The sequence below is a fragment of the Anas platyrhynchos genome, chromosome 4 (assembly GCF_047663525.1).
Source record: "Anas platyrhynchos isolate ZD024472 breed Pekin duck chromosome 4, IASCAAS_PekinDuck_T2T, whole genome shotgun sequence".
In the NCBI taxonomy this organism is placed as follows: Eukaryota; Metazoa; Chordata; class Aves; order Anseriformes; family Anatidae; genus Anas; species Anas platyrhynchos.
In genome coordinates this window covers 22572963-22588756 of record NC_092590.1, presented here as the reverse complement: position 1 = coordinate 22588756, position 15794 = coordinate 22572963, and the positions used below count along the sequence as shown (strand labels likewise).

Sequence of the window (15794 nt, the reverse complement as noted above, 5' to 3'; positions counted from 1 at the left end):
TATAGAAATTCATGTATCATTATAGATAACATCATAAGACACTTACACAGAAAGAATAACATTAGAATACTCCACTGGAAAGCAATACTTATTTTACAATATTTCTTGGATTCCTTGTTTAACTGCATCATTGATTTTAGTGTAAATCTATATTTCTTAATAAAATGCGATATATAGGAAGCAAACAAAAAAAATAGGAAAGCATGTTAAGCAAAGCACATGTCAAAGAGAAAGTCAAAGACCTGTTTTCTAAAACTCTTCTTCCCCTCCCCCCCCACCCCCCCAAAGTCCTTATTTCATTTTAAGACACACACATTCTTTCTCTGCAGCTACATGATTTCCAGTGTTCTTCAATAATTTGAAGGATTAAGTTATACCGCACTTCATTCCAGGACTACTCAAATGATTATTCTGACATTACTCAAAAAGAGTTACCTGTAATGTAGTAAGAGACTTGTCTATTGGCTTCTTCTGTATCAGCATCGGTTGTACTTAAGATGGCAATTACTCCACCAGGAGGGTCATCCTCACTGACTGTTCCTTTATATATCTCTGCAGTAAAGCGTGGAGGATTGTCATTCACATCTGTAACAGTAACTTCAACCACAGCCATAGAAGACAGCTGAATTTTTTCACCCCGATCAGATGCAACCACTGTTATTTTGTATTTGTCTCGCTTCTCATGGTCAAGTTCTTTGAGAGTCGTAATCCAGCCAGTTTCCATGTTTATGGTAAAAGACTCTATAATGTCCAGTTCTTGAGAAGGATCTAAGCTGTAAGTGACCTGCCCATTGAGTCCTGAATCTGAGTCAGTGCCTTTAACTTGGATGACTCTTGTTCCAGCTGGCATGTTTTCTACGATGAATGCTTCATATGGATTAGACTCCAAAACTGGTTTGTTATCATTTGCATCTTTTACCTGAATGCTTACCTCTACTGTGGAAACAACATTATAATCTTCATTTGTATACTGTGCTAGCACTGAGAATTGGTACCACTTAGTTGTTTCATGATCAAGATTCTTCTCAAGTTTCAACCTTCCAGTCTGTCGGTCAATCACAAAAAAATCATCTCTATTGCTTTCAGGAGTGTTTCCTTTAATCAGACTATATACCAAAGTCTGATTATGCTCCGCTTTGATAACATCTATCTCAGTTCCAATTGGAATGTCCTCGGAAACGGTGTAAGAATAAAACGGTTCTGAAAATTTTGGAAGAGGCACTTCTGGTGGTAGTATTCTAACATAGACAGGAACAACTGACTCTTTCTGGGGGGATCCACCATCGACTGCTCTAACAAAGAAGGTTAGAAACTCATTTTCTAATCCAATTAAGCTTTCTTTTGTAGTAATGATACCAGACAATGAATCAATTTCTAAATTCTCTTTAACATTTTCAGACTCTGCTTCAATAGCATATGTGATATCTGCATTTGTACCCTCATCAGCATCAGAAGCCCAGATTTTAATGACAGAAGTACCCCGTGGAACATCAGATCCAATATTTACTTCATACTCTGTTGCTCGGAATTGAGGAGCATTATCATTGTCATCTGTAAGTATTACATTGACTGTACAGAAAGCGACTTTTCCTCCTGAATCTTTGGCCATTAAACTAATGGCAATAACTTTTTCTGCTTGTGTTTCACGGTCAAGCTTTTCAGAGGTAAATATTTGCCCTCTCTCATTTGTATAAAACCTATCTTTGGCAAAGTCATTTACAATGTGGTAAGTGATGTGGCCATAAGTACCAGAATCTTCATCTGTTGCTTTAACTTCAGTCACCAAAGTATGCAATGGAGCATTTTCAGCTAGTTCAACCTCATACTCATTCTGGCTGAAAACAGGGCTGTGCATATTGGCACTGGTTACAGTTATATGAACTTGGGCTGAACTTCTGAAAACCCCATCAGAAACAGACACATTAAGATTGTAATGTGACTTTAGCGTCTGTCTGCGTAGGTTTGAGACAGTGATAATGCCAGTTTTACTATTAATTACAAAATTCTTTTGGTCATTGCCTGTCAGAATGGAGTACTCCAGCTTGTCAACATCTGAACTATCTGCATCTGAGGCTTGCACACATGTCACAAAATGTCCACGGGGAGCCAGTTCACTAATTTTAGCTTCATAAAGCAATTGGTTAAAAAGAGGGGGGTTGTCATTGAGATCAGTTATATCAACAGTTACAATAGTGTCACTGCTCAAGGGCAGCATGCCACCATCTATTGCCCTTATTAGTAACTTGTGTTGCTGAATTTTTTCATAGTCCAAAGTTCTTGCTGTGAGAATGAGTCCAGTGCTGCTGTCTATGTGGAAGTAGTCATGACTTTCACTGTTATCCTCAACCAAATGATAGGAAATCCCCCTATTTGTTCCAGAATCAGCATCTGTAGCGCTCACTTGTACAACAGATGTTCCAATGACAGATGCCTCAGAAAGGGTTGCAGTGTAAGACTGCTCTGCAAACACAGGAGGATTATCATTGATGTCTTCCACTATTATGTCTACAAACACATCAGCATGTGCCCCAGTTAGGGAGTCTGTTGCCCGAATACTCAGCTTGTAGGCTGGATGAGATTCGAAGTCAAGAGGGGCAACGACATTTATAACTCCAGTGTTGAAGTTGATAGTGAATTGATTGAAAGGATCTCCATCTGTGATGCTGTAAAACACTTTAAGTCCTTCTGGGCTGATTGCTTGTACATGTACAACAGGACTATGGAGCTGAATGTTTTCTGGTATCTCTGCACTGTAGAAAGGCTTTTCAAAAACTGGCATAGCTTTATTCATAACTGTAATTGGGACTATAACTTCAGCAGAAAAAGCAGGTTCTCCTCCATCTTTTGCCACTACTGTGATCAGGTACTCTTTATTTAGTGTGTCTGGTTCAAACTTCTTCTTCAGTGAGATTTCACCAGTTGGATCAATTTGGAAATGTTCATGATGTTCTTTAAGATAGTAATGTACCTCTCCATTTCTGCCTGTATCTTTGTCTACAGCAGTGACACGTCGAACAACATGGCCTACTTCAGCATCTACTTTAACAACAGCATAATACGGAAGATTAACAAAAAACGGAGCATTATCATTTACATCTTCCACTGTCACTTTAACTACAATATGTGCAACAACTGATGGTTTATGTTCCTCTGTCACTTCTATGACCACATCAAAAGATTCTTGCTGTTCACGATCAAATGGTATTCCTGTTGTTGAAAGGACTCCTGAAGTTGGGCTTATTTTAAATCTGCTGTCTGGATTTAGAATATGGTAAAACAAAGGCTCATTTATTTGATTCCCTATAGCAGTAACCACAGCTATTGTTTTTGCCTCGGTGGAATTCTCCTGCACTGTTGCAGAGTAAGAACTCTGTGTGAATTTCAGCTGGCTTGTCTTGCTTTCTTTCACATTAATTTTTACAGATGCAGTGCTTGCAAATCTGCCATCAGATGCTCTCACTGTTAATTCATATCTGCTTCGTAACTGAGTTGTATTTTGTACTGTTATATCTCCAGTCTTAGGGTTTATTGCAAATTTTTCTCCAATGTTGCCATCGATAATGGAATAAATTAATTGTGAAAAAATGCCTGAATCAGCATCAGTGGCATTTACGCTGATGACTTTCACGCCTTTATAGGTTGGAACCAAAATGGATGTCTCATACAACTCTCTTGAAAACACAGGAGGACAATCATTGATGTCAATTACATAAATAGTAACATTAGCTGCATATTCTGCATATAAACGTGGTATCCCCATATCATGTACTTGAACTGAAAAGTGGAAAATGTTTGTCTCCTCGTAGTCCAGACTCATTACTGTTCGAACGGCACCAGTGCTAGAATCAATGGCAAAATACTTGCGGACAGATGGTTCAACAATTTGATAAACAAGCAAAGCATTTGATTCTTTATCAGCATCTGTAGCTCGAATTACTAATGGGACATTCTTGTCAGTTAGAACCACACTGTTAATTGAAGCTGATTCACTGATGAGTCCTGTATATTCAGCCTGCATAAAAATTGGTGTATTGTCATTCTCATCGCGAAGATGGACCAAAACAGTTGCATTAGTGGACAAGCCAGCCATGTTTGTTCCCTGCACAGTCAATGTGTAAATGGGCAAAGTTTCAAAATCAAGAATCTTCTGAGAAACAATGACGCCTGAGTTGGGGTTGATAGCAAAGGCATCACCTATATTACCATCCTTTATTTCATAAATGACTGAAGACTGACTGTATGCTGTAACCATTCCAACAAAACTGCCAATGCTGGCACTTTCACTAATTTCTGTAGAATATTCTTTGGCTGTGAATTTTGGTGAGGCATTGTCAGAAACTGTAACAAATATGCGCACAGATGTCACTTCACTCATTGGAGGATCTCCTTTGTCTGTAGCTTTTACTATCAAGTTGTATTCTTCCTGGTTACTACGATCTAATTCCTTTGCAATTTTAATCATACCCAAGATGGGATCTATAAAGAAGGAATTTCCAATATTGCCTATGAGAAAAAAAGAAAATTAAGATAAAGGTATATACAAATTAAAAAACCAAAAGTTTATTTGGCCATGTACTAAAACAGACAGAGAAAATAAAGACAATTTTGTTTAACAATCATTCGTAAGCTCTCAAAGTTTTCTGTAATGAAGAGCTTGCACTAATTCTAAGTTTATTTGTGGAACCATAAAAAGTTAGTAGAGCTATCCAAGACTTGAAAATAAATGCAAAATATTTTCCATTAAAAACAAAACAAAACAAAAACAACTCAAAAGATGGCAAGTACTCTGCAAATTTCCACATTATAAGTTATTTATTTTCTTTAAATTATCTTCATAACTGAGTTTGTGCATAAGCCCACTTAAGTATCTACTGAAGTTGAAAAAATTATGTTCATAAATTAACATTAGTGGAACACAAGTTAAATTTCATGATCTAAAATAACTAGACTGTTCTGAAAAATTGAAATGTTTTAATGATACGTTAATTGTCATCATGTTAATTGTTTAAGCATTAAAGCACTGCTTCAAAATTAATCTTTCTGAACTGTATCAAAAGTTGCATTTCTAATTTCATATTAATACATAGGCAAGTTATTCCTTGTGATGAAGTATTAGGGAAAAAAATAATACTACCTGCTAATTATTGCCAGCTGCCACTTGATAAACATTTGTTTTCTTTATACTTCCAAATATAAAGAACACACAGCACACAATATTCAGCTCATGTACTAAATACAGTGAGTTTTAACATTTTACTTCCTTAAAATTTATGTTACTAAAGCCATGCTCTCAGCATGGAAAAAAATTTTAAGAACTTCTGAGTTATGCATACAAGTAGGCAAAAGATTGTTGGTCTTTTTTTTTTTTTTTTTTTTTACGTGGAGGCTCTAAACACAGTGGCATTCTTAGAATATCCCATTACAAATCTAAACAGTAATTACAAACATTTAAGGAATGTTCCTTCCATAAGCTTAGAACATCAATTATAATGCTTTAACCTCCCGGTTCTATAAAATAACCTAACCTAAGTCTTATATTTACTCCTATAAAAAGCTAGAAGAAATGAAGAGAACAGGGTTTAACTTAATTTTAGACAGTGTGCATACACATATTTTTCTTACAATGTTTTGGCATTGATAAAACAAGAACTACTAAACTAGCAAAATGGAAAGTTTCACGAACATTAGTGTCCTGCCTAGCAAAAAAGTAGTATTTTTTACAAATAACAGAAAAAAAAACATATTTTAAGAATTTTATCAAATATATTCTGCTTGTTCAAACAATTATAATTGCAGCTTCATTTTAATAGTATTTAAATGTGTTTTCAAAACAAAATAACATTTTGGAGGAAGAAATGAATAATGCTTACAATTTACATACCTTTACAAAATAACTTATGTCAAACAAGAATAAACACTTGTGCATAACACCTTGCATGCAACTGTAACTGAACAAATTTTACCTACTGTTCTGTTTAAAATGCAATTTCTTATGCTTGTGACTGGGACTTTTATTTTAAATCACTTTCTAGATTGAAGGTCATACAGCACATAGTTAATGAAATATAAATAACTTTTTTTTCAGGCATAGTGCCTAAATAGTTCAGGACCTTAGTTATAGTAGGCTTGTACCTAGATTTCATGGGCCAAACCAAAACTCACTTCTGCATGCTAAGTGAACTCAATCAGTGCCATCCCATATTCACACCATTCAAAATCAATGTCATTAGAACCTCATTGTTATAAGCATATTCAGGAAGACATTACGAAGTAAAAAATAAGTAGCTGCACTTAACACTCTTCTCTGGTCTATGATCTGAAGGACTCTCTATGGTAAATTGACTGGCTATTAAAGGAATTCTTAAATATTTTATTGAACGAGAATAGCAATCGTGATTTAAAATCAGCTAGAGGGAACCCTGCAAAGCAAGCCCTTCCCTGCTACTTGTATCAGAAAGTTTAACTTAAATTGTGACAATTCAGTGGTTATTTCTGCAGAAGCATATGGATATCATAAGTATCATCAAATAACATTTTAGAAAGATGCAAGAACTAAGATGTAAGAATGTCAACATACCTGATTCAATAGAATACACAATTTCAGCATTTTTCCCTTTGTCCTTATCTAATGCTGTAACTTGGAGCACTGCTGATCCAATAGCTGCTGACTCATATACCCGTCCTTCATAAGAAGAGCTGGTGAACCATGGAGCATGGTCATTCGTGTCACTAACATTAATGACAATCCTAGCATAGTTGCGCTTTACAGGAACATCTTGATCTCGAACCTGAAACAAATAGCATAACACTAGTAATTATCACTAATAACTCTGAAGTTTATCAAACATTAGTAATAATTCAACCTTCATTCTGTACCAGAGACAAAGCCTGCATACAAATTAAACACACAAATCAATGAATGTTTGTATTATGGGGACAAATTAAAAAGAAATTAATGAAAAAAACTTTTATAGGATACAGAACAAATATTGTGCTTATTTACCATTACTGTGAGAATATGCTGGTTCATGGTCTCATGATCCAGTTTCTCTGAAGTATAAAGAGATCCAGTTCCAGGGTCCAGACGGAATTTTTTAAGACTGATGGGATCTGTGCTGCCCTGCATAGTATAAATGAGTTTATTCTTCTCATCTCTGTCCGTGGCACTGACTTGCAAAATTTCTGTCTCTGGTACAGTGTCCTCAGGTATAACAATTTCATATTTTGATGCAGAAAACTGAGGCCTGTGGTTATTTGTGTCTATAACTTTGATGTACACCTGAAATGATACAATAGGGAGGGAAAAACATTGATCATATTTGGGAAGCAAAGATGAAAATTAGATCATAATGCTAATACAATTCCAGTGGAAGCATTTTTTTTATTATTTTTTTCTTCTCTTTCAGAGAAGGAGAGACAGGTATAGGGAAGAGGTAGAGGAAAAAAGGGACTCACTAAATCCAAATCTGCCTCACCTTCCTTAAAGTCAAAAAGAGTTTCTAAGAAGATTTGAAGGATTTTATTCTAAGTAACAGCAAAAAGATAGCTGCATATAAGTAACAAAGTCTTGCACCAAACCCTGCAGGCACTACAGTATAGCCTCATGAATTGAAGTGAGAATCTGGGAATACAAAGACAGAAGTGGTTGTGTAATTTTTGGGTAACTCTGTATTATAAAATACAATGGTCTTCCCAAAAACTGGGATGTCACCCACTCTGCTAGCTGAAATAATTGTTACCAGAAAGACTATTTTCAATAATTGCCCTCAAATAAAAAAAGGATAGACAAGCACATAAAATGTAATATAAGAGAGTTGAAGAGGGCAAGTGTGCAGTCTTAAGAGTTAGATATAGAATAAAATGCTACACAAGGAATAAAAAAAAGAAGTTGTAAGTTTATTTGAAACCACAAAACAACCTGTGGGTAAACAAGGTCACCAGGAAATATAAAAAAGCAATTAAAACAAAGGAAGCCTGTGCTAAATTACAATTCTGCTTCAGTCCCATTTACTAAGAAGAACAGGGAGCATGACCCTACACAAAACAAAATACAAATGTGATACTGGTAAAGCAGTGGGGCTGGAATAAGCTGCTAAATGAAATAAAAAAATCAGCAAGACAAGATGAGAACCACACACAGATTCTGCTGAATTGCAGAGGAACAACAAATAGATGGCAATGCTCCTAATGTAACATGCACTGCTAATAATACTGAGCTCCACTGCCAGGCAGCAGGGGCATGTGCGTGTACACGTGTGTGCACACTGGTATCTGCAGCCACAAGCACAGCCCTCTAAATATTTTACTCATAGGCGTTCCAGATCAGTGAGACATAATCCATTATACGGCACATTCTTCAGTGTTTGAAACAGCCTCCTGTGACAAATACAAACTATCACCGCTTTTTATAGGAAAATGCTGCCTCCCACAACCTACTAGAATTCTCAGAAAACAGAAGAAATAGAAAATAACCAATTCTTTGGCACATCAATAAAATCCCTCGCAAGAGGTTGCTATGGAAACTAAGGAGTTTGGCTTCTTTTCTCATTGATTAGAAACTACTTACAGATAGAAAATCAAAAGAAAAAATACTGATTTCCAGTAGAGAGAAAATTAATGGTAGGTTATCCAGGAGGTCTTTTAGGTCAAAGTTATATTCATTAACAAATTCAACTGGAAAATGAACAGCAAGAATGAAGAGAATATGACCTTACGTATGCAATTTTTTAGATTATCATTATTAGAGCAACACAAAAAAAAAAAGTTCTCTCTCTCTCTCTTCTTTTTTTTTTTTTTTTTTTTTTTTTAAATTCTGTATAAATAAAATACATTTTAATGCATTCTGGAAGAAGAACTGATATCAAATTCTGAATGGTCCAGTACAGTCACTTCCATAGTAGTTTAGTAAAATATATACCTGCACATTGAATACTCACACTCAAGAAAATAAAAAATGAAACCAAATGAAGATGACTAACAAACGAAAAAGCAGAAAACTCCAACCTCAATATAAATCAAACTAGACTAGTACACATTGTATAAATAAAAGCTTAGGAGACCATATACAACACAATTCGTACACAGATAATGTGCTTTCAAAATCAGTACACCTCAACAACTTTTTATTCAATTCCCACCTTCTAGCAGATTATTAAGTTCAGACTCAGAAAAACAGTGAGTGAAAAGATAAAGTGTAAATTTTGATGAATCTAAATCAAAATCATTATTTAAGTTCATGTGTATTCCTCTCCAGATAAGAAAACATGGAAACTATGGTGAAACTTGGTGGTGAGGGGGAATGCAACTCCAGAGCAACTGTGTTAGATCAATCTGCAGAGTGGAAGACGTGGCCATTTGTGCTGCTGGAACTACACAAAACCAGTGCAGGAAAACAGAATTTCTAGAACACAGCACCCAAAAAATTGTGCAAAGTACTAAATGAAATACCTGAAATGTAGTGACTGTGATGCCAATTAATTGTATTATTAACAGACATATTGCTAAGGAATTAACACAATGACTCAGTCATTATGAGTGGCTTGCTCAGGTATTCAAATTACTTGTCAAATTACTTGCTCAGGCATGCAGCTTTTCTGAATACTGGTAAACACAACTGCAAATACACAATCTGATCTATAACTGTAATCATTTTAAATGTACCTAAAATTCAGAGTTCATGTTTGACTCAGCTGGAAAGGTCTTTTATCTACACACTTTAGGATTCATTTCTCACTCACTGATTTGTTACTTTATGCCTATCTGATGGACAAGCGTAACATGAATCCAAGTGCACTCTTGCAGTAAGGAAGGCTAACCACATGCTGGGCTGCTTGAATAAGGGGATCAGCAGGCAGGGGGAAAGGAATTACTCCCCTCTACTTAGCACTTGCTTGTGGGACTGTAGATCCACTATAGTTTTGAGCCCTGCTGAGCAAAACGGATCTTGACAAACTGAAAAGAAAACAGTTAAAGGCTGTTAAAATTCAGACTTCTCAGAGGTGCACAGTGAAAGAACAAGAAGCAACACTGACAAGCTTCAATAAGGGAAATTACAAGTAGACATAAGATAAAAATAAAAATTTTCAAGAAGGGTTGCCTAACACTGACATAAAAACATGTCCAAAGAAGATAAGCTTTAGGTTGGATATTAAGATAAATTTCTTTACTGCAAAGGGTTATGTGGCATTAGAACAGGCTGTCAAGGGAAGTGGCTGAGTCACCATCCCTGGAGGTTTTCAAGAAATGTGCAGATATAGAAATTAGAAACATGGTTTAGTGGTGGACTTGTCAGTATTAGGCTAAAGGTTGGACTAGATGATCTTAGAGGTCTTTTCCAACTGGAATAATTCTATAAAGAGGTGGAAGCCCTGTCATCTCAGGTGCTGGACAAGTCCTTGAACAACTTGATCCAACTTTACAGCTTGCTCTGCTTTGAGCCACTAGGCTTAACTAGATGAACTCCAGGGCTTCCCTCCAATCTAAAGTCTTGGTCTAAGGAACTAATAGACTAAGGAAACCCTACTTTCAAGACAGATATTCTTGATGATGCTAAGTGACAGATGCTAGATGTGCAATTTCCTTTCAAATGTGAAAAGACCAAATTGTCATGTAAACTGTTAAGGCCTTCACATTAAATATGAGGCAACAGAACACAAAAGTAAAATTGCACTCTCAGTTATTAAAGACACACACTATGAGATGGGTTTGTGTGCTTGAGAACAAAGTAACTACATGAAGAGTTTGTGCTACTCTAAAGTAAAATGTATAATAAAAGACAATTCTGCAAATTTTCAATGGAATTATTTAAAGATTCAAATGAATTATATGAGTATTATCACTTAAGAACGAAGTTTCTTTGTGAAGATGCACACAATAGAAAAGTTTGACATTAATAGACCATAATGTGATCTCTGAAATGAAGCAGTGTGGAACTGAAGAGACTTGACTGACTCTGCAGGGCTATGTAAGGGCTGGATTGCACAATTTTTCTCTCCTCACAGATCTCTCAGAGAACAATACAGTCTGGTGATACAGAAAGAGAACAAAGCAAACCAGGATTATTTAGGGGAAGAACTTGAAATGAATTACTTAAATAGCAGGTGAAACTGAAATTTGCATAGGAATGCATTGATTATTAGTATGTTATAGAGTAGATATGTGTCACTGGCAAAACACAGTGTGTAATGTTTAAAAATTATGTTCTTTTGGATTGTTTTAAACTAATTTTTCATTTGCTGAATTCTTGTTGAGTTTTAAATCTCCTCTCTTCATTCATAATAATATTATAGTTACTTTGACATGTTTATATTCATGTTCATAAACAAAAAGTTTTATTATCCGGAGATAATAAAAATGCATTCTGTTTCCTTTATGCCTCTGTGGAGCAGAGTGGTGATCACAAGCAAAAATGCACATTTAATCAATGAAGAACATTCTATCCTTCATTCCTAAGTCAACCCCAAAGCATAATGTCCATATAAATTTTGCACAAAGCAACATTAAATATTCTGCAAAGCACAGCAATAGGTAAAATGCTGCAATTAGCTTTACATCATTTCAAGTGTTACTTCTAATGAAAAGAATTGATAGTCATAGCAAGGACTGGAAGTAGTATAGCTCAAAACAGGACTTTTATTTATTTGTTTTCAAAAAGTGACTCAATAGTTCGTATATTGCTTCTTGTATCTTGTGAATAACCTTTTCTATTTAAGACCAAAACATAATAATCTGAAAACATTAGTACACTGATTTGCTTTTCAAATTATAATCCTTCCTAGTCATCTCTAATATAATTTGTCAAACACCACTTCTGTAGGCCTGGAATTTGCTTGTCCTTATTTTGCATCATGCATTTGGCATTTAGATGTGCACAAAATTCTAATAGCCTCCACGCCTACTGCTGCTGTATTTTTCAAAAAAGCTATTTAACTGAAGTCCTGAAAGAGTCAAATGCTCTACAGATGTTAAGGGCCCAAGGCCAGCAAAAGCCTTCTAGTTTAAAGTCAGATTCAATACACTACTTGTACACAATGAGATCGATGTTTCTTGTGTCTCGTCTTCCTTCCCAATATCTTGAAAATGTCATTAGCTTTTTCAAGTTGAATTATAAAATTACTTAGTATGCTGTTAATCAAGGCCTGTTAAATTGTTTACTGTATTTCAAATGTTTACTTTGTAAGCTAAAAGCTGCACATAGCATATTGCTGTTACTAATGTATGCACTCAGTATTCAGTTTTTGTGTCTGTCACTCCTTATTAACTGTTTATCAGCTCTTAGGAGGATCTAAAACAACATCAATATTCAAAATTTAATCAGGGTTATTTCAGCAGCAAGTAATGGATTTATACATGCTGGTAGTCATAAATAACACCTTCAACTTTGATTTCACATTAACATTTTTTATTTCTCTGAAGTTAAGCCTCATTCCTGAAATGCATCTTCTAAACTACAATGCTGAGGGCTATGTTAAGAGATCAGTCCATTTGGGTGGGCTGAGTTACGGAAGAGATAAGAAAATCAGGAGTTATGGGGAGAGATAAGGGAATCTGTTGAAATCAGGAGTCTGTACATGCACCAACAGTTTCAGAGTTTGCACTAATCCATGCTTCTCAATCTGTATACCACAGTAACATGAGACTCAAACAGCAACAGTGTAACTTGTCCTTTTCCCACAGGCAGAGGAAAAAGGATGATAATGACAAGGAAGTTTCTGTGCTCTTGCAACAGAAACCACAACCTCTCTTCTTGCCAACTGTAGCGGAGAGAGGAAAGTAGAGACACAAATTAAAGTCATACAAAAAGCTATCAGAAATAAAAGGACTACAAATTCAAGACTAGTATTCTAACTCTTCTGCAGAAGGTTGTTGTGGCAAATGGTTATAATGTTCAACCAGCTTTACAAAATGCTAAAACAACAGTTTCATTTAAAGAAATTGGACAAAAGCTACAGTGTGCACTTCTGAGAAAAACTAAATGAATCACATAACCCAGAGAAGAGAAGGGGTGAGGATTAAAGTATTTCTGTGACCTTCCAATTCTTGGTTGTTTCAGGAGACAAAAAAAGATTATGGTTCAAATGTGGCAGCTCGGGATGATTGCTATGTATTCAGCTACATATAAGCAACTGCGTGGATAGAATATCTGCTGTCATTGAGACCATACATTCATCCTTTACTAATTCAAGCTCTACTGAGGGACCTGTTGTCATATTTGGAGATTTGTGGATTACCATATCACTCATAATTGTCACCATTAAAGTAAAAGCAAGCTCTCAAACAAAATTGCTATTCTTGTACTCTTCAACTACAGAATTTAGTATATTTGACCTATCAAATGCAGTCATCTCAATAAAGACCCTGTTTCAAATCCTAAATGTTGACAAGCTATTTTTTGCTCTGGCTGGAAGGGGGAAGATGACATATAAGACATAGATTAAAACAACAGAAGAACATACATATCATACAAAAGTTGAACAAGAAATTACGTTCATAACACAGATTTCTATGTACATAAGAGTACCAACGTGTTTATTGCTCTTTGAGCTCTGTAACTGAGAGGTAACCCAATTACAGATAACACAAATATATCACCATCTTTATCCAACAACTTTAATTCAGTAACTAAAACCTTTCTTCTCCATCTGGAAGAAAAGGAGAGCTCCTCCATGCTTACAGCTCCATTCACACCAACCTCAGGTAAACCTTATTTCCAACTATAATCAGTTTGTGGGCTGGGGGAAGAAACTAGATGGGAGAAACAGGAGGGATAATACATCACAGCTCCCTTTACTATGAGCTGTTTGCACTAGTGTCACAAAATACTTCTGCCTTACAGATAACATTCTATTAACCTGACTGCAAACACTTGCTACTGCCATGGAGTCTTAGCAAAGAAATTAAAGAAATGTGACTTGTCATATATTGCCAAACACTGTCCAGAAAGCAGCTATCTCTACCTCTACTGAAGGTAAACAATACTACTCAGGAGGATATACAATGATGCTATCACCTAAACCTCATTTCTATAACGCACACCATGCAGAAGGAGAAACTCAGTTTCAAAAAACAGTCATTGGTCACTGTACCATTTGCCAGCCACAGACCTTGGAAAAAAATATAAAAACTTACCCTGGATTTTAAAGACCATTGTAAGTAATCACATAATGTGGTGCTTTGGGAGGAGTAGGATAAAGAGGGGATAACTTAAATAAGAAGTATTAACCCTTTTCTTTTGAGTAAATCATGCATTGAAGGGCTTTGTTTCTACTTTAATTTTCTTAGCTAATGTAGAAACATGATATAAATTAAAAGCTGCCAACTCAAACTACAGCATACGAAAATACACCTTCCTGGACTGCCAAATGCCATGGCTCTATGAATATCATAATCCACTTCTGTTTTAGACAAAATCCCTAATTTATATAAAGCATATTAATTGTTCAGAATGAAAAAAAAAAATTACATAGAAAAGGAAACTCTCTCTCCCCATGCAGCTCCATATTCCTCCTTCTACAAACACTTCTTCAGGAAGTCCATTACCTGAGTGCTGATAGATCTGGTTCCGTCTGTTGCCTCCACCGTCAAGTTGTAATTTGATTTCTGTTCTGCATCAAGAGGTCTAGCAACAATGATAGTTCCAGTGCCCTTGTCCACATCAAATCGACTGTCGTAGTTGCCACCTTGTTCAGGAAATGAGGAGAGAGAGAAGTTCATAAAACACAGCATCATTGTTTCATGTTATGGTCATGTTCTTTCTTCAGATGCTTAATGAAGGTGGAACTATATACACATGTACTTATATACACATTTATTTTAAATCCTTTTTTTTTTTTTTTCTTTTCTTTTTCCTGGTAATGCAGTATGGTGCTACTTAAAATATTTAAAACTGACTAATTTTGGACAAAGCTGATTTGTCTATCCTACTGTCTATGACATATGTCTATTTTAGTAGGACAGATTTTTAGACAGGATTCTCTATTTTTTAATCAGAATTTTAGGATTCCAAATAGTGGGAAACTAAGAATTACCAGGCGAATTGTGTTAGTTTATTTTATGAACAGACATTCAGGATAAATAGAGAAAAACATACTTTGTATTGAAATAAATGAAAACCCCAAATCAGAAATACTGTCAAATTTATATCTCTTGAATCAGAGTATAAATTACTCATACATGAATATAGATAAGGTTGAAAAAGCTTTAATACCTCCAAAGGATACTCAGGTCAATGCAGAGTATCTGAAGAACTCATTACCTAACCCCTCCTTACTGAAGTAAGATTTCAGATGAGTGCTAAATGTTTAAATGACCAATGCCCATGCTGTTTTTCTGAAGCAAATTATCTTCCTTTGCCTAACTTTCAAATTTCCCTTTGAAATACAGTTAAATAACCATGTGTATCAATAGCTACACTTAGTCATTTAAACATTTAATTGATCATCATCATCAAGCCATTCTGAGCAGACCTTTGTGAGAATACAATGTCCATGAAGTCCAAATATTGTTAACAATGATAAATATTGCCATTTACCTTCAATTGTTTTAGGCCTCTCAATAAACTGCCTAAAATGGACGAGCCAATTTTTATTTTGGTCACGCCAGTGCTAGATATGGCAAACCAATTTCTCCTGATTATGTACATGTGTTTTTCTAATTGCATTTTACAAGGATAGGATTCAGATAAGATCTGCATACTCTGTTTATTTATTATTTTTTAAATAGTTTTTACATGCTATGTTTTGGAAATCATGGAATGCCTTTTAAGAATAACCAAGGCTAGAAGTGAGTGGGTAAAG

General features: G+C 35.4%; 1 protein-coding gene across 6 annotated transcripts in view; it reads right to left on the bottom strand.

Moving 5' to 3' along the window:
- FAT1 (FAT atypical cadherin 1) overlaps positions 1–15794 on the bottom strand; it is a 108767-nt gene that overhangs the window by 28688 nt on the left and 64285 nt on the right. For all 6 annotated transcript variants that reach the window (XR_011808966.1, XM_072037171.1, XM_038178993.2 and 3 more), the window contains exons 7-10: positions 14539–14678; positions 7004–7279; positions 6578–6788; positions 436–4503 (exon numbers count right to left, since the gene is read on the bottom strand). Coding sequence is in view for 5 of the 6 variants with exons in the window: in XM_072037171.1 (XP_071893272.1) it covers positions 436–4503; positions 6578–6788; positions 7004–7279; positions 14539–14678 (4695 nt within the window). In the remaining variant the exon portion in view is untranslated. The remainder of the gene's footprint in view (positions 1–435; positions 4504–6577; positions 6789–7003; positions 7280–14538; positions 14679–15794) is intronic.